Source organism: Gallus gallus, chromosome 9 (genome assembly GCF_016699485.2).
Source record: "Gallus gallus isolate bGalGal1 chromosome 9, bGalGal1.mat.broiler.GRCg7b, whole genome shotgun sequence".
NCBI classification, from domain to species: Eukaryota; Metazoa; Chordata; class Aves; order Galliformes; family Phasianidae; genus Gallus; species Gallus gallus.
The window spans coordinates 19,632,410-19,655,742 of record NC_052540.1 but is presented as its reverse complement, the minus strand read 5'-3'; the positions used below and the strand labels follow the sequence as shown (position 1 = coordinate 19,655,742).

The 23,333-nt window shown below is 41.7% G+C and overlaps 3 protein-coding genes across 13 annotated transcripts in view; 2 read left to right on the top strand and 1 right to left on the bottom strand.

Annotated features, from left to right (window-relative positions):
• MYNN (myoneurin) overlaps positions 1-4,884 on the top strand; it is a 10,744-nt gene extending 5,860 nt beyond the window's left edge. The window contains exons 6-8 of the mRNA XM_001233289.7: positions 112-195; positions 618-704; positions 1,002-4,884. Of these exons, the coding sequence (XP_001233290.1) occupies positions 112-195; positions 618-704; positions 1,002-1,270 (440 nt within the window). The 3' untranslated portion in view covers positions 1,271-4,884. The remainder of the gene's footprint in view (positions 1-111; positions 196-617; positions 705-1,001) is intronic.
• Positions 127-23,333, bottom strand: LRRC34 (leucine rich repeat containing 34). 10 transcript variants are annotated; one of them, XM_025153602.3, is made up of 14 exons: positions 21,344-23,025; positions 17,257-17,378; positions 16,880-16,958; positions 14,301-14,423; positions 13,350-13,474; positions 13,088-13,152; positions 12,369-12,452; positions 11,446-11,574; positions 9,921-10,016; positions 8,315-8,469; positions 8,066-8,221; positions 6,850-6,976; positions 6,531-6,735; positions 127-4,360 (listed from the first exon to the last, which is right to left on the bottom strand). In XM_025153602.3, exons 4-13 carry the CDS (start codon positions 14,414-14,416, stop codon positions 6,532-6,534), a joined length of 1,257 nt encoding a protein of 418 aa, XP_025009370.2. In that variant the 5' UTR covers positions 14,417-14,423; positions 16,880-16,958; positions 17,257-17,378; positions 21,344-23,025; the 3' UTR covers positions 127-4,360; position 6,531. The 10 variants fall into 10 exon arrangements, with proteins under 10 accessions (XP_025009370.2, XP_040562037.1, XP_025009371.2 ...); XM_040706103.2 differs by lacking the exons at positions 16,880-16,958; positions 21,344-23,025 and adding an exon at positions 23,042-23,332; XM_025153603.3 differs by lacking the exon at positions 16,880-16,958 and having other exon boundaries at positions 13,350-13,471; positions 21,344-23,026.
• On the top strand, positions 15,787-20,472 carry LRRIQ4 (leucine rich repeats and IQ motif containing 4). Of its 2 annotated transcripts, none has more exons than XM_422802.7 (6): positions 15,787-15,843; positions 15,937-17,051; positions 17,945-18,118; positions 18,433-18,571; positions 19,171-19,367; positions 20,236-20,472. In XM_422802.7, exons 2-6 carry the CDS (start codon positions 15,966-15,968, stop codon positions 20,377-20,379), a joined length of 1,740 nt encoding a protein of 579 aa, XP_422802.4. In that variant the 5' UTR covers positions 15,787-15,843; positions 15,937-15,965; the 3' UTR covers positions 20,380-20,472. The 2 variants fall into 2 exon arrangements, with proteins under 2 accessions (XP_422802.4, XP_040562029.1); XM_040706095.2 differs by having other exon boundaries at positions 19,102-19,367.

Below are 23,333 nucleotides of genomic sequence, written 5' to 3'. Positions count from 1 at the left end.
TTAGGGAGCTCTTTCTCCCACTGGATATTATCTGTTTCACTTTAATTTGTTCTTTATACTGTATATTCTGGTTTATATATTGAAATAACAAACTCCTTGTGTTTACTTTAGGAGAGAAGCCATATATCTGTGGCATTTGTGGAAAGAGTTTTATTTCCTCTGGAGAACTCAATAAACATTTTCGGTCCCATACAGGTCAGTTTCCAGACAAGTTGCTTCCTGCACAGTAAATAATATCCTACTTCTTCCCTTTTGCCTATAAAATACACCATATTGTGCTGCACTTAAAAGTAGTACTTTCTGAATTTATGTATTTCAGCATGAAAATAATTTGAAGAAAATGTCTGTGACTTTTTTTAATTGCCTATTCCAGACATGTCTGCATGTAACAGCGTAAGTGTTGATGTACGATCAGGGCTTTACCTCTGGCATTGAGGCTTTTTTCTATGTTTTAATCTACTATTCTGGAAACAATCTTACTCTGAATAAAGGCACAGACAAATCAGCTTACAGTTATAACGATGCAATTTTAAAATACAACTTAGAAATCCATTATCCTACATCAGCAACTGTGTCTTCTCTCAATTTTAAGATTATTGTGTCACTCACTTTTTCAGGTGAAAGACCATTCATTTGTGAACTGTGTGGAAATTCTTACACAGATATAAAAAACCTTAAGAAGCACAAAACAAAAGTTCACACAGGTAAGTTCTTTGTGTAGAGAAATGTTCAGAAGCAGCATCAGCTATTGGCTCATCAGCGGCAGACATTTGTCCATTCGCTCATTTCTATTCTTCCATGTAAAGACACTTCTGCTGTCTTTTTCTTGTAGTTCTGCCATCTGTAGCAAGATTTCTCATAGCAGTTAGCTCACGTTCTCTGAGAACAAGTCTTCCTCAGTTCTTGCTAATACCAATTCCTGCATCATTTGCTAAGTTTTTCCATATGCTGATTGCTGGGGCAAATACATGTTTGGGAAAACTCTTCTTTTTTCTTGCCAGGATCTGAAACTCCCCCTGATTGCAACACACTTGATAATTCTTTCAATGAACAAGAATCCCTTCAGAGTCAGAAGAGTCCTTTATCAGAGTCTGTAGATGTGAAACCCTCGGAGATGTCTTTACCGCTTCCTCTTCCCATTGGTACCGAAGACCATCAGATGCTTCTTCCAGTGGCAGGTAGTCAGTCCCCATCATCAGAAACATTACTGAGATCTGCTGTGACTGGATATTCAGAACCTCAGTTTATTTTCTTGCAGCAATTATACTGACGCTGCAGAGCCAACCAGGTCATCCAGCAGTGAACTCACATACCTTTGGTAAAGATGAACGTAATCAATCAAGCAGTCACTTTCTGAATTTTTCTTGTTTTTTTTCCCCTCTCTCTGTAAAGACAGTTGTAAGGCGTTTCCATTGTACCGTGCTGTCTTTTTTTTGTTAGTGTTGTTGTTGAATTGTGCTAATCTGCAATCAACCTTCTGTTTGCAATTAACACTTATTTCCAAGAGATACATGATGTGCAGCAATGCCCGCCTTAAGGATTCTCTGTTAAATACTCTAATGCATTTTGGAGATCTCCTGCTATGTTCCTGGTGAGCTGGTGTATGACAGTATCACCTGAGCACTGGAGCAGGCAGCCAGGGGAGGTTGCTGGAGTCTCCTTGCTTGGAGATCTTCAAAAGCTGCCAGGATGTGGTCCCAGGCAACCTGCTTTAGGTGGCCCTGCTTGAGCAGGAGACCATACCGGACCTCCAGAGGTTCCTTCCAGCCTCAGTCCCTCTGTGAGTTGAGGACAATTTAAGACATTTTTGGTAGTTTAAAAGTGTCAGTCCAGAGTTGTGTTTTTTTGTTGTTTTTTTTAAAGGAGAAAGTCATAATTGGAATGTGCTAAAAAGCTTGTACTTCTGCACCCTGAGGTCACGTAATGGTATGTGATGGCAGGTAGGCCAGTGCTCAAGGTCCTCTCAAAGAATTACTGCTGTCTGTGAGAAGCAGTCCATCTTCAGCTGACCAGAGGGAAAGAAAGCTTTGTGTTTAGGTCCCTGATGGGGCAGGTAAAGGAGAGTTTCTTTCTCATGGTAACCCAGAGAGTTCTGACAGCATAGATACTACTGTGTATTCTTTCCACCAAGTCACTCGTTTTTAAAGTGAATCTAGTGTTGTAACTTGTCCAAGATGTGTTTTTTTCATATGTCTCAAATGTCCTGGATTTGGCACAAGCAGCAGCATTTGCTCACCAGAAGAGGTAGAACAATGTTGTAGATGAGGTAAAAACATGCATTGACTGAACTGTGATGTGTGAACCATAGCTTTGTGATAATCATTTCTGTGCTTCTAGTGGTGCTAGACAGTAGGTACAAAATAAGGAACAAATGCTGCCCTTCACTGTGAAAATACTAAATGACTGCTACATGAGGGGGCACTGAGGAAGAACACAACAGAGCAGATCAATATTATTCCAGGCAGGGATTTGTTTCAACTGAAGTATTTATGTATTAATTTACCTTTCATGTTGCATAGCCACAGTAACTGCACATAACTGGTATCTAGCAAGACTTTTGCAAAGGTATGTTTTACTATTAGCAATTTAGATTTTTTTTTTTTTAAACAAAACATTTTTAGGCTCTCTGTAGGATCATTAAAGACTGGTTGAGTAGGAGTACTTTTTTTTAATGCTCCATTTTACCAGTTTGTGCCATTAACGTGATACAAGCATTACCTAAGTCATCATCAAATAGTAAGGAAACAGTCTTAGACTGTACCGTCAATACATTTAAATGTATAATTTGTTGTTATTTCCTTGGTGCTAGCATTTTATTCCCACTGATGCCTTGTGTCCAGATATTGATAAATAGGAGGGCATAGGAGATACCTCTTCACTAACTGTGTTCTACATGGAGTAGAAATTAATCTGCACCTTAATTAAACAGCCTTGTGAAAAAGTTCTTGGAGGATTTCATTTAAATATTCTACAAATGGTCCTTTGACTCCTGAGCATGATTATAGATTTTTTTTTCCACATTTGTATTCGTGAAGTAACAGATCTTTCCTTTCTTTGTGTACAGGGCATGGTCAGAACTCTGATTCTTGATCATATTTAAACTCATAATATACAGCCAATTTAATGATAAAATCTACCACAGGCAGCATGGAGTGGCCCAGAAACAGTTGAATGCAGGCATTTGTCACTTTGTTTACTAATTGTTGCCATACTTCTTGATGTTTAATTTGTTTGCTTATCCATACTGCACCACTGACGTACAGCTGCTGCCCTTCATAAGGCTGGCACAGGGCAACAGATGAAGTTCTCAGATTTTGTTTGGCATTTCCCCACTACTGCTCCTCCTATGTTTTTTTTTTCTTCCACGTCTCTGTTGTTGATGTAGGAGCTGAAGGATTCTGTAGCTAATTAGCTTTCAAGAACCACAAAGATCAGAATCCTGACTTCATTTAACAAAAGTGAACACTTTGTGTACCTTGTTCTAAGATTCCTCTTTACTTTCTGAAAGTAAAGGAGGAGTCTTGGGATAGACACAGACTTAGCCATGAGTATTGATAAAGTGCAACACTGTATGATTGATAAGTTTCATGTTTAACCAACTCTGGAAGATAAACTAATGATACGCTATGGTTATCTGAGGATTAATGTAAAATTCAGAATAAAAGACAAGAGCTATTTTGCTCTAGGAAGAAGTAACTACATTCCTACTTAGAAAATGCATTCCATAACAGTGTTTGTTTGGACTGTTTTTATATTTCTAAAATAATAGCTTATTGCTGTATTCTTAGATTTTCAGACTTTTTAAAACAGTACTTAGATTTATACAGGATTTGTTTAGATACTTATATCAGTACCACTTGCTTTCGTAGTCATTTAGTTTTCTTTATAGACAAGAAGATAATCATTATTTTTTACAAGACAGCACTTTTAACCTTCTTAGTAGAATACACAGGCTCGTAATTTTGACTTGGAGCAATAATTTAGTGAACTGCACTCTTCAGTCCTCATCTGAGAATCTTAATTCTTACCCTCATCTTTTGTGAAGATATCTCAGCTGCTGAGGTATGATCTCTATCAACTGTATTCATTTAATAGAATATAGATTTTAAATATATATAGAAAGAGATATATATTAAAATTGTAGGAGTGTTCAGGCTGGGTGCTATAGGGCCCGAAGAAGCAGGTCTGTACAGTACCTTGTACCAATAGATGCATGGAAATCAGCTGCACATTAATTCTTAGGCTTAATGAGTTCATTTTGGAGGTACATGGTGTATAACAATATTGGTAACTTCTTTAAGAGACGAATAGGGGAAAATGTGGAATTTTTGTAGGGAGTCTTTTCATCCTTGAGACCTGCCTGCAAAATAAAAAGAGAATTTTAATCCATTATTGGTAATTTAGAGAAAATGACTTAATTTATCTCAGAAACATCATTGTTTCAGTAGTATTTCAGTTCTACCTGAATAGATTATTTGCAACTATACATTTCTGAATTGGCTGTTTCAAATACTTATGTTAGAATAACTCCTTGTATGGCATTTATCTGAATTTGTGCCTATCCGTAGGCACAAAGTACAAAAGCTTTCTTGAAACATATGGTCTAAGAAAAGTTGTCAAGTATGGATGAGTCCTTCATCAAGGATTTCAGGGCTGTGACTTTGGAGAGGATATTGATAAGCCTTGCAGCAGAATTATGAGTAATGACTGATTTTTGGTTAAATTATTTTTGAAGTATCTTTCATGTATATACAGCATTTCCTCTGTTATTTGTATATAGCTCAACTCTCGATTTTATAATCTCCTGGGCAGGGAGTTGTACATATTTAGCCTGAAGTGTTTTATGTTAGACTTTAATAAACTTGTTTTGTATTTTTCCCCTCACCTCGTGTCTGCTGTCTGTAACTACAAGGGGGAACAACAAAAGGAGAAGGGAAGCAGTCTAACATAACCATCAAAGCACCCTGTCAGAAAGGTAGCCCTCTGCACAGCACACTACTAGAAGTACTAGTAGTACTTCTGTTTTCCTGCTGGTATGGTTTGAGGTTTGTGGGTTTGGTTTTTTGTTTGTTTCCTAAGTAGAGTGCTTTGAAAGCTCACTGTTTCTGCTAAAGATGATAGTACAGTGAATTCAAAATTTGTATTTTAACTAACTTATTTCTACTAAATAGTTCAACTTGGCAGAAGGTGGTATAATGGCCAGAGCACTCAGCAGGGCTTCGTGGACCTGTACTGTACCACGGGCCTGCTGGATCAGTCATTTTCCTTCCCTTTACACTGGGGCTTAACGCTGCCTTTCTGAAAGGTGCTTTGAGTTCTGGCAGCTGAAGAAATGGCTTACAGAACAGGATTGTGCTTTTTTAGCTACTGGAATAGTATGGCAAGAATACCTAACCTATGTGAATTCTCTCCTTTAAAAGAACACAAGGATACATCTTGTAAGAATTTCAAGGAAAGCAATAAGTGTCTCTGGCATAGGCCTTCTTAACCTATACTCTTTTTTTTGGCATAACTAGTTACTTTAGCTTGCAACCATTGATATAAAATTCAGTAAGAATGATGCTGCAGCCCTTTCCTACAAAGCAAGCTGCAGCACCAGCTGTTTTTACTGCTCTTGTCAATAATACAGAGTGTTCCTATGGGTCAGACATCCTGTCGTTCAAAACACTTCAGAAAGTATTTCAGAAAGCTCAGACTCCTCAGTGTAACGGGAATCTTGTTCCACCACATATCTGATTTGCTCTCAAGCAAATCTGCTGCTCAGCAGCAGTCCTAGATGGAAGTTTGAGTTTTCTGTTTGTTTTAGTCAACATGGTCTGCCCAGCTGCACTTCAGCCCACAGTGAGACAGTAGTACCAGCTGTGGGGAAACCTGACTGCAGGAAGGGCAACAGCAGCTGTTTCTCTGCAGCAGCCCTGGAGAAGAGGACACCACAGTCACAATACCCAATCCATAGGCTCTGCTGCTGCTCTGATGCATTTCCTGCATCCTCTTTAAATAAGCACTCTTAACTCCTGAACTGAGAAGGGCTCCTAAATAGAGCTGAGCAGTGCAGCTGCTAGAAGCTCAGTTCACACACCTGCACTGCTGATGTCTGAAGTCTTCACACCACCTCTTCTCAGTGACTGCTATATTCTGCATTACTGCTAAGAATAGCTGGTGTCACTTGTAGAGTGTTATGCCATGGTGGAAGTCATTCCCATCTCAGCACATCACTTAAATACATTCATTTATTAACTGGCGAACAGGGAACTGTACCTAACCATGGTACAGCAAAGGATATGCATGCACAACAGCAATTACTGTAGCAAAAAAACAAACATACTTTCATATTAATAGGCTTTTAATAGATTAGCCATTATTTAATAACAAATTTTACAGTTATTGGTTTGATATTTCATCTCTAATGCTATTTTGAGATATCTTTAGACTCCTAGGGTAAAGACACTGAAGAACCAACCAGCAGCGTGTTTGATATCTATTATACATGAAGACAGATAAACCTCTATGTGAGCACAGTAAGATCCTACCTTACAAATATTCTGAAACAGCTGCAATTGCCAGACTGGCATTAGCTGCAGTGTTGTTCACCTCCCCATAACTTGGTGTCCAGTAGTAATGCTTCTTAAGGCCGTGGGAGAGCTCTGCAAGGTGAACGTGCCCATCCACTTCATAGGGTTCCACATCTGTGCAATTAGGTTTCAAGCGGCCAGCCTGAATTAATTCTGAAAATGCCTGAAATGAATGAAACAAGAATCTGACATACAATATTTCGCTTTGATTGTAGGGAAGGGTCTAGAAGATAAAACACAGTGTGTAAGCACTTGGTCATTTCAGTCCAGCACTTACCGTACTAACAGCTTCATCAAAGTTGTTCCCCCAGATATAAATATAGGAGAGTTCCATATTTATTTTCATTGATTGTGAGAGAGCTACCAGCCCTTTGCCACGTATATTGTTGCTTACTACTGACAACCTAATAAACAAAAAATAGTTATGCAAGCATGCTAAGCCACTGCATTTCCATATCTTAGTTAAAACTTAGAGTTCTACTCAGTTATACTTCATATAACTATATGTATAATTAATTTTTCTATTTGTTATAATGTAATAAGATATTTGTATCAAGTCCATTCCTATTAAAGAAATAGTTTTCAGGTTGCTACAGGCAGGACGGACTCTGGAGTTGTACTGTGTCTCAAGGCACTTCTGTGACTCACGCAGCTGGGTTGCTCACCATTCAGTTCTTCAGTATCAGTGGCTCACTGTGCGGTGGCCACATCTCATCTTCCATCTGCTTTGAAGCCCGGGCCTTGGCACTTGGCCAGGTTAAGCTTTGATCTTTGTTTATTGGCAGTTATTTTTATATTGGTGATCCTGGAAGGCTTTCAGAGGCACCTAGCAGCCACCACCTCCTCAGTCTGCTACTTAGAACTAATGGCTTCAGGTAACACCTTTGATCAGCTTTATACCTCCTGCTGGCGCATGGCTTAATGCGTGCTGCAGAATACACACTGATGGACAGATTACAGCTCTTTTGGGTTCACCCGGAAGCTAACTTAAGAAAATCCTCTGTTTAAGTGTTGAAGATCAAAATCAACAAATATAGAGCCTCAGCCTTTTATGGAATCTGCTTATCTGAAAATTCTGAAGACCTACAGGTTCTAGTTTGTTTACACTTGTGCAACAGAGGGAACTATGCTATAAAGATGGAAAAAGAACAATAAAGGTCTAAGAGTATCTCCTCCTCCTCAAAATGAATGTAAAAATGACTGAGTCACAGGTAAGATGGGGAGAACCATCACAAAACCAATTTAAATTTCATCCTCACCCTCTCAAAGGAAAAAAAAAAAGACACTTATGCCCAGGCAAATCAATTCCATACTGTCTCTCATTTTTTCCTTCCTCAGCTGAACCAAGAAGTTTGGAACTTTGTGAGTTTTCTGTTTTGATTGGTAACGTCAAAGCTCAATTTTCACATCAGCTCAGCCACTGCAGAGTCTGGGTTTCTTATATTCAGAGTGGTTATGTCTGCAATCCCTGAGGAAGTTACTGAAATACTAACGCCTTAAGAGTCCTGTTGTACAAAGCCAAAGCTTCACTCAAGTAGATAGCTCCATCATCTTCTATTCGGTTTGAATTAAGATCCAGGATTTCCAGAGTTTGGTTCTGTTTCAGTAGCTCTCCCAAAAATTTCACATCATCACGAGTTATTTTATTACTGAAAAAGACATGCATATATATTTATAAAAGAGATGCTAAGAAAAATGAGCATGTAATGTTGGTCGGGGTTAGGTCACGCACTAACTCTTACCAGCTCAGATCAAGGTATCTCAGGCTGCAGTTTTCATACAGAGCCTCACACAGTCGCTTTACACCGAGGCTTCTAATTTCGTGCTTGCACAAATGTAGTTCCACAAGAGAAGAATTATTTTTCAGCATCAAAGCTATGTGGACTGTGGTCTCTTCCTAGAAGTAAACACTCATTTTTATTAAGCCATGCTTTAGGATAAGACACGGTCCTGCTCCACTAAGAGCCATGTACAGCAGCTAACCCCAGTTGTCAGTAGCCTTCCATTTTGTATATTACAGCTTTGTATTGAAAGTAGCCAGGAAGTGATGCGTTATCACAACCAAAAAAAAGTGAACAATAACAAAAGTATTTGCACATTTACAGTACTGTGCATCCCTGCAGATATCAGGAGCATCAATGTTTGAATCACTCCTCTAATCAGCTTCCTTCCCAGTCATTGCTTTAACAAAACTGCGTTTGGAGCAGCTTTCACCAATGTAGTATTTTATCACAACACTTATTTTATGAAAAGAGATGTGATTGCTATGAAGAGAAATGTGCCCCGTCACTGTAAGACACAGTAAATTTACTTTGAGGTTGTCACATTTTATTACAAAAAATAACTGAATGAGTTCTTTGAGTCAATCAGAAGGGAACAAGCCACAGGCCTCAGCAAATGACAACAATGGCAAAGAGAAAGTTTCCCACAGATGCAGCGTAGGCCCTCATTCTCAATACTAGTGGTGTAAATGGAGTTGTAAAACTGTACTTAGGCAGATCAGATCCCTGTCTCAGTAGAGAAGAAGCCATCAGCTGTTTAAACTGTTGAAAACATCTCTGGGACATGGGAAGATCCAGCTTGCCTCCACAACTATTTATTCATGCATTACCATGCCACCGTGAAAATAAGAGTGTGCACCTCATGCACCTGAGAACTGCTGACAGTGGTGAGACAGCAGGAGCAATGAGGCACAGGAGCTGCATGCCTGCAGGCAGAAGCCTGTGTGCATGTACATATCCAGTGCCCAGGGTGCTGCCCACAGCAAACACTGCCTTACTGATCTCTCTTCTGTGCTGATTGTTTTGCAAGTTCTTGCGTCTTTGTTTTGGATAGAAAACACATCATAGGTTTTACATTGATGAGGTTCATTCACTTGTTAAATTCAAGCTACAAGTTCACATAGTGAAACAAAACCACATGGCCAGTGAATAAGGGATATTGTTAAGTATGCCTTCCTTCAGGCTGCAGCCTCTGGCAATCGCCCACGCTCTGCTCAGATAAAAAGCAGTCTTTTGTCCTTCCCTCAGCTCCTGCTAAACAGCTTTTGTCCCTCACTTTGCTGAATGATGCATAAAACTCTCCAAGTGCTGGCAGCAAAATGAGTATTTGGTTCAGTAACACCCAGTCATCTCCCTTAGCCCACTACTTCACAAAGAACAAAACAAGATTAACCTTCTAGTTAAACAAGGGCAGCCCCAGCCTGCCTAAAACTTGGGAGCAAAAAGAAAATAAAGTATTTCCACAACAAGAAAACCCAGAGTAGCCCAGACGTCCATACATTTATCAGGAGTGACTTCACTTGTGCTCCTCTCTTTGCCTGAGCTGGCATTGCAGCTATTACCTTACCTCTTGGCTGTACAGCAATGGACGATTTAGGTTTATTGCTTTGACTGCTTTGTTCTGAGTCAGGACTGATGCTATTGCTATTAGACACTGTGTACCCTGCAAACGAAAATAGACAAGTCCTGTAGATAAACCTGTCCGGTGAATAGGTCAGGCTACCATATTACCACGACTTCTTAGAATGGATTGTCAGAAGATCAAACCCACTAGGCAGGCTCTGGTTGGAAATAGTATTACTTCTGCCTTCTGTACCTTGGAGAAATACAAGTGCAGTCAGCAAGTGCCTGCAGGCACCAGTGCCAATTCCTTGTAGAACAGCAGTGGAATGAGACTAAGAACTATAAACAACTAGGAAATTCAGCAATTCATAAAATAAAATGCAAGAATGATGGATCTCCAAGGGGTACTTGTTCCTTGCATTGATCCTGTATGTTGGTCCTCCTGATTTAAGAAGAAAAATCAACTTCGAGTGTTCCCTACAATCTTCAGTAAAAGTCTCAGCTAACACTTCTCCACCAGGTAAATGCATGCTGTATGTGAATTAATGTGGTACAGAATTGTCAGTCTAGAACACAGGCCAGTTTGGGATTTTTCTATTTCCTCATTTTCCTCACTAATTTATGTTTCTGTTTCTTTCTGATTGGCCTTGTCTACATCCAAAGACATTTCATTTTAAAGCAGAACTGTTAACTCAATCATAAACAGATGAAGCATTCAAATAAGTTCTACTCAGGCAACACTGTCCTCGTTCATGTATTGATAACATCCTCCCCAGTTTCTGGAAGGTATTTCCCCCTTCCAGTTTGGGAGAAAGTACTGTAATTCCATGAAACAAATATTATATAATAACATTTCAACCGGACCCCCCATATCTCTCCCTGCCTCCAGGTGAGGGTCACAACTGTTATGTTACAGTCAAACTTTCTCCTCGTGCCAGTTCCTATTCTCCTGACTTTCCCCATGAAGTTTAGGGGAGTCCCAGCACTCTACTCCAGGAGGCAGCAAGTTACCTAAAATCGAGCTAGGGGCCTTTCTGCTCAACTCAGCACTGCCACACCTGTGGCATCAACGAGTTGAGCTCCAACATGAACAACAGAACTATGAGGAGGATAACTTTCAAGCTTCATAGTACTGTGCACTTTAGAAGGAGAACGCCACCTTTCTTCAGCATCAATCAGACAGGATTTGCACGTACACACACAAAATATATATTATTATTATATATATAAATTTATATATAAATATAATAGTGGGAACAGAAGAAACAATGCTGGAGCACATGAAAGCCAAGCAGCTGAATTCCCAAGGACAGTGGCTGCAGTGTATCACTGGTTATGACTTCAGTGTTTTATACAACATGCCTTTCCAAGCACACACTGCAATATTATATATTGTGTTACCTCCAGCCATCATAAAATGCAAAATCAATGGCAACAGATGACATTTTCTCTCAATCAAGCACTGCAACACCTTTGTAATACTCCTGAAAGAATTATGTCATTGCTGATGATTCTACTGGTTCACTCACCAGATCACAGTCTCCAAGATCCAACTTCTCTAAGGTACAATTAACTTGGAGCATCGAAGCAAAGTACATTCCACCCTTATTGCCTATTTTGTTTCCAGTCATTCTCAAATGCAGAAGGGTTTCATTGCTCTGGACAAAATAATAAGAAAAAAAAAGTGAAATCATTTTCTTTCCATTCTCTTAATAGAAATATCACTGTCCTTTTCCCCGTGAATCCTGCTCATTGTCACACACACACAAAAGGTCCCTCCAGAAGAACAGTGCCCAGGAGATAGCACTGAGCAGCTGAAAATAACCCAGGCAGATATTTCTGCATAAACTGGCAATGCACAGTCCTATCATACAGGATGAGCATTTCAGGCCTCTCAAATTGAGTTGAGATTATGAGATTAGTTCAAAGACTATGAAGAAGGAAGGAAGAGCCCACGTGAGTCTCACTTCATAGATGAAACAAACCTTACACACTAGCCTCGTTTCCTTGGGAAACCATGTTAAAAACAACAAACATTTTCATGCTGCTGTGAGGCAAAGCTTTGAAAACCTGTCTCAGGCATCTAGAACCAAGACATTTGTTGACATCAAGGTACAGGCAAATTTAATATACAGTTTTAAAAATTCATAACTTAAGGAAAACATTGATAATGTTAATATATCCTACAGCATAACAACATTTTTCACGCAGAAAATTCCAGTAGCGACGGTTGTGATAATTAAGTACTAATGGCAGCACAGGGCTAATTTCTCTTGTGTGAAATCTGATTTCTGAAGTCTGCCTTGGGAAAACAAGCAGTCGCTGTGTTACAGCAAAGTGCTGAGCGGGCTGAGCACAGAGAGCCCTTTCAGCCAGCTTTATGTTGGCAGGACAGCTCGTACTGCTCATCAAATGAGATGCCATTGTCGAAATCTCCCAGACTAATACTCACATGGAGAGCATTTGCTATCAGCTCAGCTCCACTCGTGCCAATATCATTAAACATCAGGTTAAGGTATCGCAGAGTTGAGTTTTCCTTTGAAACAAACGAAGCAGAAAGCAATGAGACCTCCTCCTATTGCACCCCTGCACTTTTCAAAAAGGAGACATGCTATACATGTACTTACAACCTCTGTCCTGCACCACGTTACAGGCAGCCCCTGATGTGGAAAAGCAGTTAAAGAATGCTAAAGTACATCAGATGAGGGAGAGACAGAAAAACACAGTGGGTAAATCCTCACGATCTTATGAGAGCCACCTAGGAGCCCTCATGATCAAACAAGGCAGGTGAAGCCCAGATAAGAACCTTTAATGCTGCAGGTCTATAAGTTTAGACTCACAGAAAGGCTGAGAAAGAACAAAATACATAAAACAAAGACCCTGGCACAATCCACGCTAGCATTACATCCTTTGTTGAATTGAACATTAGCTTAAACCCCCCTGGCTTACTGCATCGTTCTTTCTTCAGGCATCCTAACAAATATCTTACACTATCAGAAATGAAAATTGATCCGAGAGACCATAATCTGAGATCCCAGTGGGAGAGATTTGGATGTAAAAGTCAAATTAATGAAATTCTGCCAAACCAATGCAGTCTTGGTCTCAAATACACCACAAAAATATTACCATAGCCAAATAAATCATATTTCTGAAATACAAACATTTTGGCACCTGGAGGAACGTTGCCACGTGCCTTACTCCAACATCAGTCAATATGTTGTATCTCAGATCCAAACCTGAAAAAGATGGAGAATAATGGGATGGGTGCATACCTACAATTAATTTATCTGTAAACAAAAATAAATAAAGATGAACTAAAGCTGAAATCAAGATTGCTTATGTTTTCTATTACTTTTATTTTTTGTGTGCTGTTTGCTGCCCAGTTATAAACCAGCACTATGAGCACTAACATCAAACATGTAAAGGTACTCACCGGTGACAAATACAGCAGTGCATAAGACAGAGGCAAGAACTTGAACATCTTCATCTGTAACTCTCTGCACAGGCACTAAGCGATTATTTCCAGCTATTTTTAAGGTGATCCCTTTTGCCTGTCTGCTATAACACAGAAGTATAATCACATAAGAAGGAAAATAATAGTGAAAAGAATTCTTTCTTCAGGTTAAGAGATGTATTCCTATTTGCCCTCCCTGGCGTGCCTGCACGTGGTTAGCTATCCATCTCGTTACTCTGAAGATACTGCACAGCTACAAGACCACAAGTGCACAGAGAGCAGGAAGCAGCAAGACATGAAGAGCACAGATGAAAATAGAGAAGACTACCCCAGGGGTAACCTCATCCATTCCTTCTTTCCTTTATCTGTTCTATCCTGCCCTCCAGGCAGAACTGCTAACACAAACTACTGCACAACCTTGTCTTCTCTTGTGTTCTCTCTCCAGAGGACAATTAATTCCAACCCCAGGTGCATCCCTGAGAGAAAGGGATATCTAATCACAAAAGGAGAAGCAATTTGTGTGGTCAACACCTTGCCAGGACTCAGAGACAGGTCAGGAAAGCACTACCAGCTGGAAGCTAACTGGATGCAGCTGAGCCTTTTTAAACAGGAGCGAGAAAACAGGAAGGGAGTTAGGATGACTGGATAGTGAGTTTGGCTTCTCTAAGGGATGTAAAGTTACTATTCTTCCCATTTTTCACTTTTTTGATTTTACTGCTTGTAAAGCTGCCCAGGAGGGATATACAGTTACAGGCTTTTGCCAAGATGATGTCAGGATGAGTCAAACCAGAACTGCTGCAGTAAACGTTAAGTGCAATTTGTGTTCAAGCCTGAAACTGCACAAACTTTCCCACTGCTCCATTCCTTGTCCTACCATCTTGTGTAAGGAGTTCAGAAGTATCTGAAACATGCTGATTGTTATTTTCTTACACGTTATCACTTTTATCAGCTTCTTGAAGCACACGAGCAACAAAGTGATTTTCAGGCTGGCTCAGGTTTTGGCAAGTCTGCAAATACTGCTGACGAAGATCTGGAGGAACAGACATGACGTGCCTGAAAACAAAACAAACAGTTACTGCATTGCCATGGCAGCCTAACAACGTTTCCATGGACCCACATTCTGTTGTGCCAGGGGATGTGCAACAGTAAAAATGGGTCCTGGTAGGAAAAGAATTGCAGTTATCTGAATGTAATGCAAGAATAACTGAATTACGGACATACAGATGGAAAAAATAAAAGAAGAAAAAACGTGGACTTTTGTCTGTGTTCCTGATGTGCCATCACAGGGAATACAAACGCTTAGAAGTAATATTCATACAGACAGGTCCCTTTCCCTTTTGTAAAACGGGCAGTGTCTGCAGTGTGTGATGAAAGCTGGTTCTGTGCGTGCTGCAGGTATTTGAGAAAGCCCAAACAAGCAGCTTTGGGATGAATTCCATCCTCACAGAGAGCTGCAAGGCTCCCAGCAAACTGCCCTCTTGCTCTGCTCTGCCAGAGTCAGCCGTGCCCGAGCTGCTCACCGGCCGACATGAGGCTGCCAGAGACCCCAACTCCTCCGCACCCTCCCTGCATAAACCCACACCGGTGAGCTGAGCCCATCCATTACCACGGAGCTGATCTCCAGCGCAGGGTCTGGGTGCCCAACGGAGCCGGAGCCACTCTGCTGCCCACCTCGGAGGGGGAGGCCTGGTGCTGGGCAGGGCGTTACACCTCCATGCCAGCACCAGCCTCGCTTATTCTTGCAATGTTTACTGAGTGCTCTGCCTGCACCCTCCCAGGAGCTTTGGCACAAAGCAGTGTGGTTACATGGTTACATGCTTCAGAAGCGCACTTTCCACTGAGATCCTCTCACTGACTCCCATATGACCCAAGGCTGAGCTGGGATCACGCACTCCCATCACCCCACAGGATGCTCACTCCTTACCACTGTACCAATGAAAAAGAAACGCTGCTATACAAAGCTTAAATGAGACCACAAAGCTTAGCATGGCTCCCCCCACACCTCATTGCCCTTCGGTTCTTTCTCCTCATTCTGGTCAGCCCTGAGGTACCAGGTGGCTGGCAGCTTCCTCCTGACTTCAGCTCCCACTCCCTTCACTGTTGACCCAAAGCTACCACCATTCACTCCTGGAGACAGCAGAGGTCAGCCAGGCAGTCACCTTGCCACCTCTCACTCTTTTACAGCCCAAATTCTGCAATTACAGCCAGGGATTACAACTGATATTAGATATCAGTTTCACTGGTATCTCCCTGGCTAAGAAACTATTCTGTTATAGAAGACCCTTTTCCTAAGAATCTTTGTAAATGAAGCCCCACAGAGGTTGCTTCCTCCAGCCCCACTGACTTCACAAAGGCCACCCACTGATTTGGCATTTTGGGGTTCTGGATTCAAAGCCACAGTCACACTGTATGTATTGCAGATGTTGATGTCAAGGAATGTAAGCAGCTTCTGCAGGGGTACAACTGACAGTAGGTAGGACCTATCCCTCAGTCTTACCTTCTTCCCCTATTTAGTGTTTGAGTACTGTTGATTTTTAAATTACTTTTTTTTTTCTCTTCTGAAAAGAATTACAGATGGTTGAGTCTCAGTAGAGCATGGAGGTCAGTACAGAGGACACTCATTACCCTAAAGGAGACCCCGTTGGCTTTGAGGACAATCATGTTATGACTGCACAAGAACAACCAATGAATGAGGTGCCAGAGAATGAAGCTCTGATTCCCAGGCACCCCACAGATAGGATTTTTTTTATTGATTTAGCCAATAAGCATCTGAAAACCATCTCAGCAGAGGTCTTCCGCCTAGAGGATCTGGAAGAGCTGCACGTGGAGAAGAACCTGATAGTAAACATCCCCAAAGAAATAAAACTCCTGAAGAACATGAAGGTTCTCTACTTGGATCACAATCACATAAGGGACGTATGTGAAGAGCTGGGGATGTTGAAAAATATTCTGAGCTTAGATTTAAGTAACAACCCCCTCTCTTACAGCTCTCTGCTGGTTATCAGCAGCTTGCAGTCCCTTCATCAGCTCAGGCTCTATCAAATAAACTTGTATGAAATCCCAGTGCAGATCTGCAAATACCTCCATCTCATCGAACTTCTTGGCCTTTCTGACAATAATCTACAGTGTCTGCCAAAAGAAATAGTGAACCTGAAAAAACTCAAGGAAATTTACCTCAGAAACAACAGATTTGAAAATTTCCCCATCGAGCTTAGTAAAATTGTTAGTTTAGAAATAATAGATCTGGAACAAAACCTAATCAGTCACATCCCAGAAGAGATAGGCTCTTTGACAAACTTAGTCAAGCTATTCTTAGCTTCTAATAAGTTATCCTCCATTCCTCCCACGCTGCGACACTGCCAGAAGCTGGCAGTGCTGGATCTGTCTCATAATCCCCTGCACAAGCTTCCCCCAGTTCTGAAGAATCTCACTGGAAAGAGAGAACTCGGCCTGTCTGGTAACAGCCTGGAGGAGCCCCCAGCCCAGACAGGCTCCTGGGCATCACTTACCCATGTTTATCTGAGGAACACCGGACTGCACAAAGTACACAGGTCCTTCACCAGGCTAACCAGTATCAGGGTACTCGACCTGAGCGAAAATTGCTTTGATGAAATTCCTAAAGGGATATGCTCCATGAAAAACCTGGAAATATTGAACCTGGATGACAATCAAATACAGGAGGTATTTGTTCCTTTCTTTTCATTCTTACCTCACTGAAACCCCCTATGTGCAAAGTCTTATGTTTGTCACTACAACCGAGAGCCGCCTTCCCCTACTCAAGTGTGAAGATGCTCCCCTGGCACACACCTGAGCCCAGGTAACACACTGACACTGACAGCTGGGTGTCCAGACAGAGAGGGAAAAGCAAGAGCATGGAGACACTCACTTTTGTGCTGAATCATAAAGACGAATACTGACTGGAGGAACTGCTGTCAGAGTTGGGTGCTTTTTTCATCATGTAAGCTGGAAAATAAGAGCTGCATCTCCGTAGAACCAATGCATCAAAAACTGAAAGAGAGCACAGGGTAACATTAAAATACATGTCATATTGTGAATGCCTTTAAAATCATTAATATCTGCTAATCTCTTGATAATGAACAGTTAAGTACATTATAGTATGACATGCTCATCTGAGGGCTGAGAATATACCTCCCTTATTAAGTAATGCAACTCTACCCCCCCCAGGGAGATTTTCACTCGTGTGATTTTCTTTTTGAAGGTTACCTTTAGACCAGTCGTAATTCACACAAAAGAATCACTTTCAGGTTTGATTCATTTCAATGTCCCTCCCCTGCACTGAGCTTACAAAAGAAGTGAAGAAGCAGACAAACGTTTCTGCTATGAATAAAATTAACCCCATAAGAAATCTTTCCAGCAGAGGAAACAATATGATTTTTTCCCCCACATTCCCACCATACTGTGAGATATAATGTTATATTAATGGATCGAACATTCTCTGTTCATCCATCAGTAACAGTGAAGCTCCATAGCTCTTCCTATAGATTTTTCCCCGAAGACAAATCCCTACAATTACTGTTTAATTGACATAATGTATCTTTAACGATTGTGTCTAGATACCAGCAGAAATACAAGAACTGACAAATTTAAAATGCCTCAGCCTGTCCCAAAATCAATTCAATAGCTTTCCAATGGAGATCCTTCTCGTGGAGTCATTAGAGAAATTATATCTGGGACAAAATAAAGGAATTAAACTGACAAGTCTGCCAGAAGATATCATCAAATTGCAGGTAGGGACAATAGGAGGGGGGGGGGGTCTTTACTGTGGCTTGGCTCTACAGCTGCTCCCAAATGCAGAACTGAAGGTTCTCCTTATGTCTTTAGGAACCTGGTGCAGCATCAGGCCAGGGCTATCAGAATAAGAACACCAATAGTCAGTGTTTAAAACTTACATTGTCTCTCTCTATCACGCAGTTATCTCAATGATGCCTTAGGATTAAAGCTAATTTCTCCACTTGCTGCTATTCTCCGTATATTGATAATATAGCAAGCTAAAGAAAAATCCTTTAATTATGAAAAGTTATTTAGCACACGTGTTTTCCAGAATCTGAAAGAACTGCATATAGAGAATAACGGTCTGGAGCGCCTGCCCCCAGCTGTTGGCTCACTGACACACCTGAAAGTACTTGACTGTCACAACAATCTGCTTAAGAAGCTCCCAGAGTCTCTAGGCCAAATACAAGGTGAGAAATCATCTTTGTGTTAGTGGCCCTAAGGACCTAATCCTTCTGGAGGCAGAACACTGTTCGGTTCTGGCCCAGCAACAGTAAGGGACAAATAGGAGAGAAGTTACAAGGTGTGAGGGTGAAGGAAGTGCTGTGCCCAAGCCCAGAGGACTGGGGAGATTCCTGGGGCTCCTAGCACATCACTGATGGGATAAGACCCGGTGGGTTAACACCAGTGATTCCAGGGTAGTGATGAGGAACATGCTTTCTGTTCTCCAGATCAGTCTTTCCATCTTCCCCTGTTCTCCAATACATCTCTATGCATGGCAAGTTCAGTAGTGCACAGCAGACAGCAGATTTGGTCACCGGATTGCCAGTCTTCACCTAGTAAAGTATGTGCCTTGCTAGGAGAGACAGAGTCCCATCCCTCCACACCTGGGAGAGGCACTCTGAATTTTAAACAGCGCTTTGAATGGGATGTTTAGTACTCAAACTCCTAATAAGCACAGACTGAATTGTTTATGCCTCCTCCATATGCTGTTCTGCAGGGAGAATGCAGGAATGCTTTGCATCATTCCTGTCCTTTGTGTCGCAGCTGTCTGCTTTTGTGTGCTCAGGTTTGCAGAAACTGCTCGTTCAGAACAATCAGCTGTCCCGGCTGTCTGAGCGTTTGGGCAGCCTGAAGCAGCTGCAGGTGGTCCTCGTGGATGGGAACCCTATGACAGACCCTCCCATTGAAGTGTGCCGTCACGGGACAACTGCTATCCTGCAGTACTTACAGCAAAAGAGTCTTAAAAAAGCCAAGGCTTCAAAGGTAGGTGTTTTAAAACAACCATGATGTATGTATGTATGTACAAAGCAGTGCTTTTAGTGATCAGATAGGTTAGAACAACCTGCAGGGCACTCTGCAACACATCAGCTACCTGGAGCAGTCCTGATCATACTAAGGCTGAAAATAGAGATCCATGGGGAAATAGAGCACTGGGCATCATCCAAAAATGTCACAGATTGTCACTGCCCTGCCTGTTCACCACCAGCAGAACAGCCTTACGGCTTGCAATGGAGCTTTCTTTACTTCTCCATTTATCCACTGATAGGGGAACGGTCACTGTGTCTAAATTCGAAGTAGGTCCTCTAAGTCTGGGCATTGCTTAAAGAGGACTCTATCTGGCACCTCGCTGTGTTCTGACTGCAGAGAATTGAAGTTCTGGTGTGCAGACACACTGAACAAAACACATTTTGTTGTGGGATTCTGTTGTTGTTTTGTTTTGTTTTCCCAAAAGATCAGTCTGCATCACCAATGAATGAATTAGCTCAGAAAAAAACTGAGGCAAGAAGGAATGAAAGGCAAACAGTCCTTGATTTTCTTCCTCTCCTGTTCTGTCTGCTATTCCTTCATGAATTAATGTGTTTCTCCCAGACTACTCTTCTGAACTTAGTGGTGGCATTTAAAAATGTGAGGCCACTGCCATTTACTCCTCAGAGGATCTGGAGGATGGCAGCGTTGGTGTCCTCCCTGATAAGGAATTCCTCCTGAAAAAGTAACACACGATAAAAGAAAAGTCAGGTGGAAAGCGGGCAAGCTGCAAACAATGTACTCTAATACAGAGTTGTTTTGGAGGCCATAACGTGCCTGGCTTTTATCCATTTCCTCAAGGTAACCAGACTATATTCTCTCTCAGATCCGAAAGATGTGGCGTGAGCTGATTACTAAGGAGGTCACACCTTTCATGGCATCTGATAGTATGGCAAACAGTAAAAAGGAAAAGAAAGGAAAAGAAAAGGGAAAACAGAAGTCTGGAAAAGAAACAAAAGCCAAAAAGTGATTCCTGTGCAGTAAGCTGAACAGAACCTTGTCAGCTGCAAGAAGAGAGAAGTGAGTACCAAGCAAACAGCATTAAAGCATTCGGATCAATGAATCTTCTGATGAAAACTGGTGGGTTTTTTTAGGGTTGTTTCTGTGCTTTCAGCTACTCCTGCTGAATAAGGCAGATTCTGAAAGAGTCAGATTTCTCATCCCGAATGGACCTTATCTTGAAGCACAGAGGCAGACGATTAACTGGAGATTAACCTCATCTGTAGGAATCTGGCGCAATGAACTGTCTGTTGTTATGCATTCCAAGTATTTCACATGTAACCCTTGGAAATTTGTTTCCCAGCTGGCGAGGCTCATCCATACCCAAACTGAAACAATACCTGTAGGCTCATACATACTGGCACTTATTTACAGTCTTTTATGTTTATAAATAAGCAATACCTGTTTGGAAAGACGGAGGAGGATTCCCGGCAGTCAGAACATACCCACACCTGCCCCCATCTGCACAACACCCCTGCCTTACAGCAGTGTAAACAGCTGTTTCAAAGTATCTCCAAGTATCTCCATGCTTCTGCAGAAACGTTCTGACAACCTGTAGTTACAGTGTTTTGAATGACTGCCAGCTGACACATCCTTAGTGCTATATAGCTCATCTCTGGGATGGCTTGGTTACCGTTTGTAAAATGTCTGTGTACAACAGGCTTGTTCGAAAACTGTGAGTTTGCAAAATGCAATGTTCCACAATGGCTCTGGATCCTGTCACGTAAGAACGCTGTCAGAATGCACCTAAAGCACAGGGCTAAACTAGGACAAGCCACTGTGCAGACTCAAAATGCACAGGTGGGAGGGAGCAGGTCTCTCCACTTAAACTGGCAGGTCAGAACTTCAGACCTGCCCTCCCTGCCCATGCCTGAGCTCCCCCAGGGAACCAGAAGCTGGTGGCACCCCGAGGAAGGAGGTGAAGGCAGGCTCACCAAGACAGCTCTCCCAAGAGCTCCACCTCCAGGCCATGTTCTTCTGAGCTCCGGGGCTACATCTGCATCCAGGGTGTGGATCTTATTTCTGTTCAGATCTTGAATCTGTTGACACAGGAATCTCACCAATGTGCTTCTCGGGAGGAAAGAACTGGGGACTACTAAGTGCAGAAAGGTGGGATTCCTCAGTTTTGGTTCTGCATCTCACTAGGAAGCTGGTGCTGCTTTGACAGCAGAGGCTACTGAGGAGGAAAACATTGGAAGGGGGATTTCTGGGAAGACTGACAGACAGGATAACCAAAATGATTTAGTAAAAGATTTTCATGGCAGAACAGGCATGATGGATTCATGTGTGGGGAAAGGACTGGGAAGGGAATTTTAAAAAGCAAGTGGAGAGGATGCTAACAATACGTCCTTACCGTGGTCTGGAGATGAGAATGAGGAGCCCAAGGGAGACATCAAACTAACAGTGAAGTCCATCTCACTCTGAATTAGAGAGGTTCAAGTGAGAGAGGAGTGATTCACAGAGGTTCCCAAATTACAGACAGAGGATCGTTTCTCCAGGTGGACCAAGGGCAAATTTGAGAAGGAAAGTCCCATTAACACAAGTGATTGAAAGACAGGGTTGGTGTGCTGCTGTGAAACAGAGGCGATAGCGTTTCCACATTACAATAACTCTCCCGCCTTGAATAACAGTTTGAAAGGCTCCTTTGTTAGCACTGCATGAAGCAGGGGCTCTCTGCTTCACTTCAGGGGTTGAGGAAATCTGTAGAAAATAACCAATCCCACTTTGCAGCAGTTCACTGCTACCTCTGACAGTGACAGCTGGTTGATCTCACATTCCTCAGAGCTTGTGGGAGCCAAGTGCTCTTTTCGGTGGAACTGAAACTGAAACCAGGAAGTCCAGGGAGACCCTCATGTGAAATCACGGATTGAACAATGGAGAGGTATCAGCACAACGTGGTTAGCTGCTGCTTATAAACTCAACCAGTCAGCGGTTGGTGTTAGAGGGCTCACCCAGACTGAAGGCTGAGTATTGACCTGCATCTCTATGGGAAAACATGCTGAAGGGGTCTGGGCAGGCTAGAAAAGCGCCAGCTGATTATTCTCTTGTGCCTCACATCCAGGAGATTGCTGCAGTGTGTAGACAAACTCACAGCTAATTGAGCAGTACTTTATCCCTCAGGATTTCTCTAAGACTCCTCACTCAGTGGGCAGATCTAATATCTTTACTTCCTAAAATACCTTACGAATGAATAATCCCAGTGCAGTCTTTGAGCTCACATGTGGGTTAAGATGTTCCATGACATAAATGAGTATGCCAGAATATGGTTCTGTGTAAGCAAATCCAATAAAACACCAAATAAGAAATCATCAAACATAAAAAGAAGAGCCACTTACATGACCCAAGTTGGTCCATTTTCTAACAGATTTTGGGCACAAAGGAGGGCAGTCTACTCCTAGCTAGAAGCTGTCCTGTGGCTTTTAATAACAGTTTTTGCTTCCCTGGATAGATTTCCTCCATGTTTAGGGTAAGAATAAGAACAGCTTATGCCACAAAGTGTTTTAAAAGCTAATGGATTAGTCTTGAATGCAGAAAGATTCAGATCATTGCTAAGATAGGACTTTTCTGATCTGACCTACTGCAGCATTTCCCTTGTCTGAGGCTTGCAAAGACACCAACCAAACATTTCTTACCTTGATTTTATGCTGATTCTGTATGCAGGATTCATCTATGCTATCAGATGGCATTGAGAGCCATAGCAGAGGCAGAACAACTCTTGCTGTTTTCTTCTTACTGGACTGACATATAATCCTGAGTTGCTGGGATACTTTCCAAATCTCACAATTATGTAGCTTTAATGCATTCACAAAAATTAAAACGCATGGGGAAGGGGAAACTAAATTTTAAAACGTAGAGGTTTCAGGTATTTTTGCATCAGAAACATCTTCCTTGTATGTGTGATGCCATAATTGCACTGCTCATCCA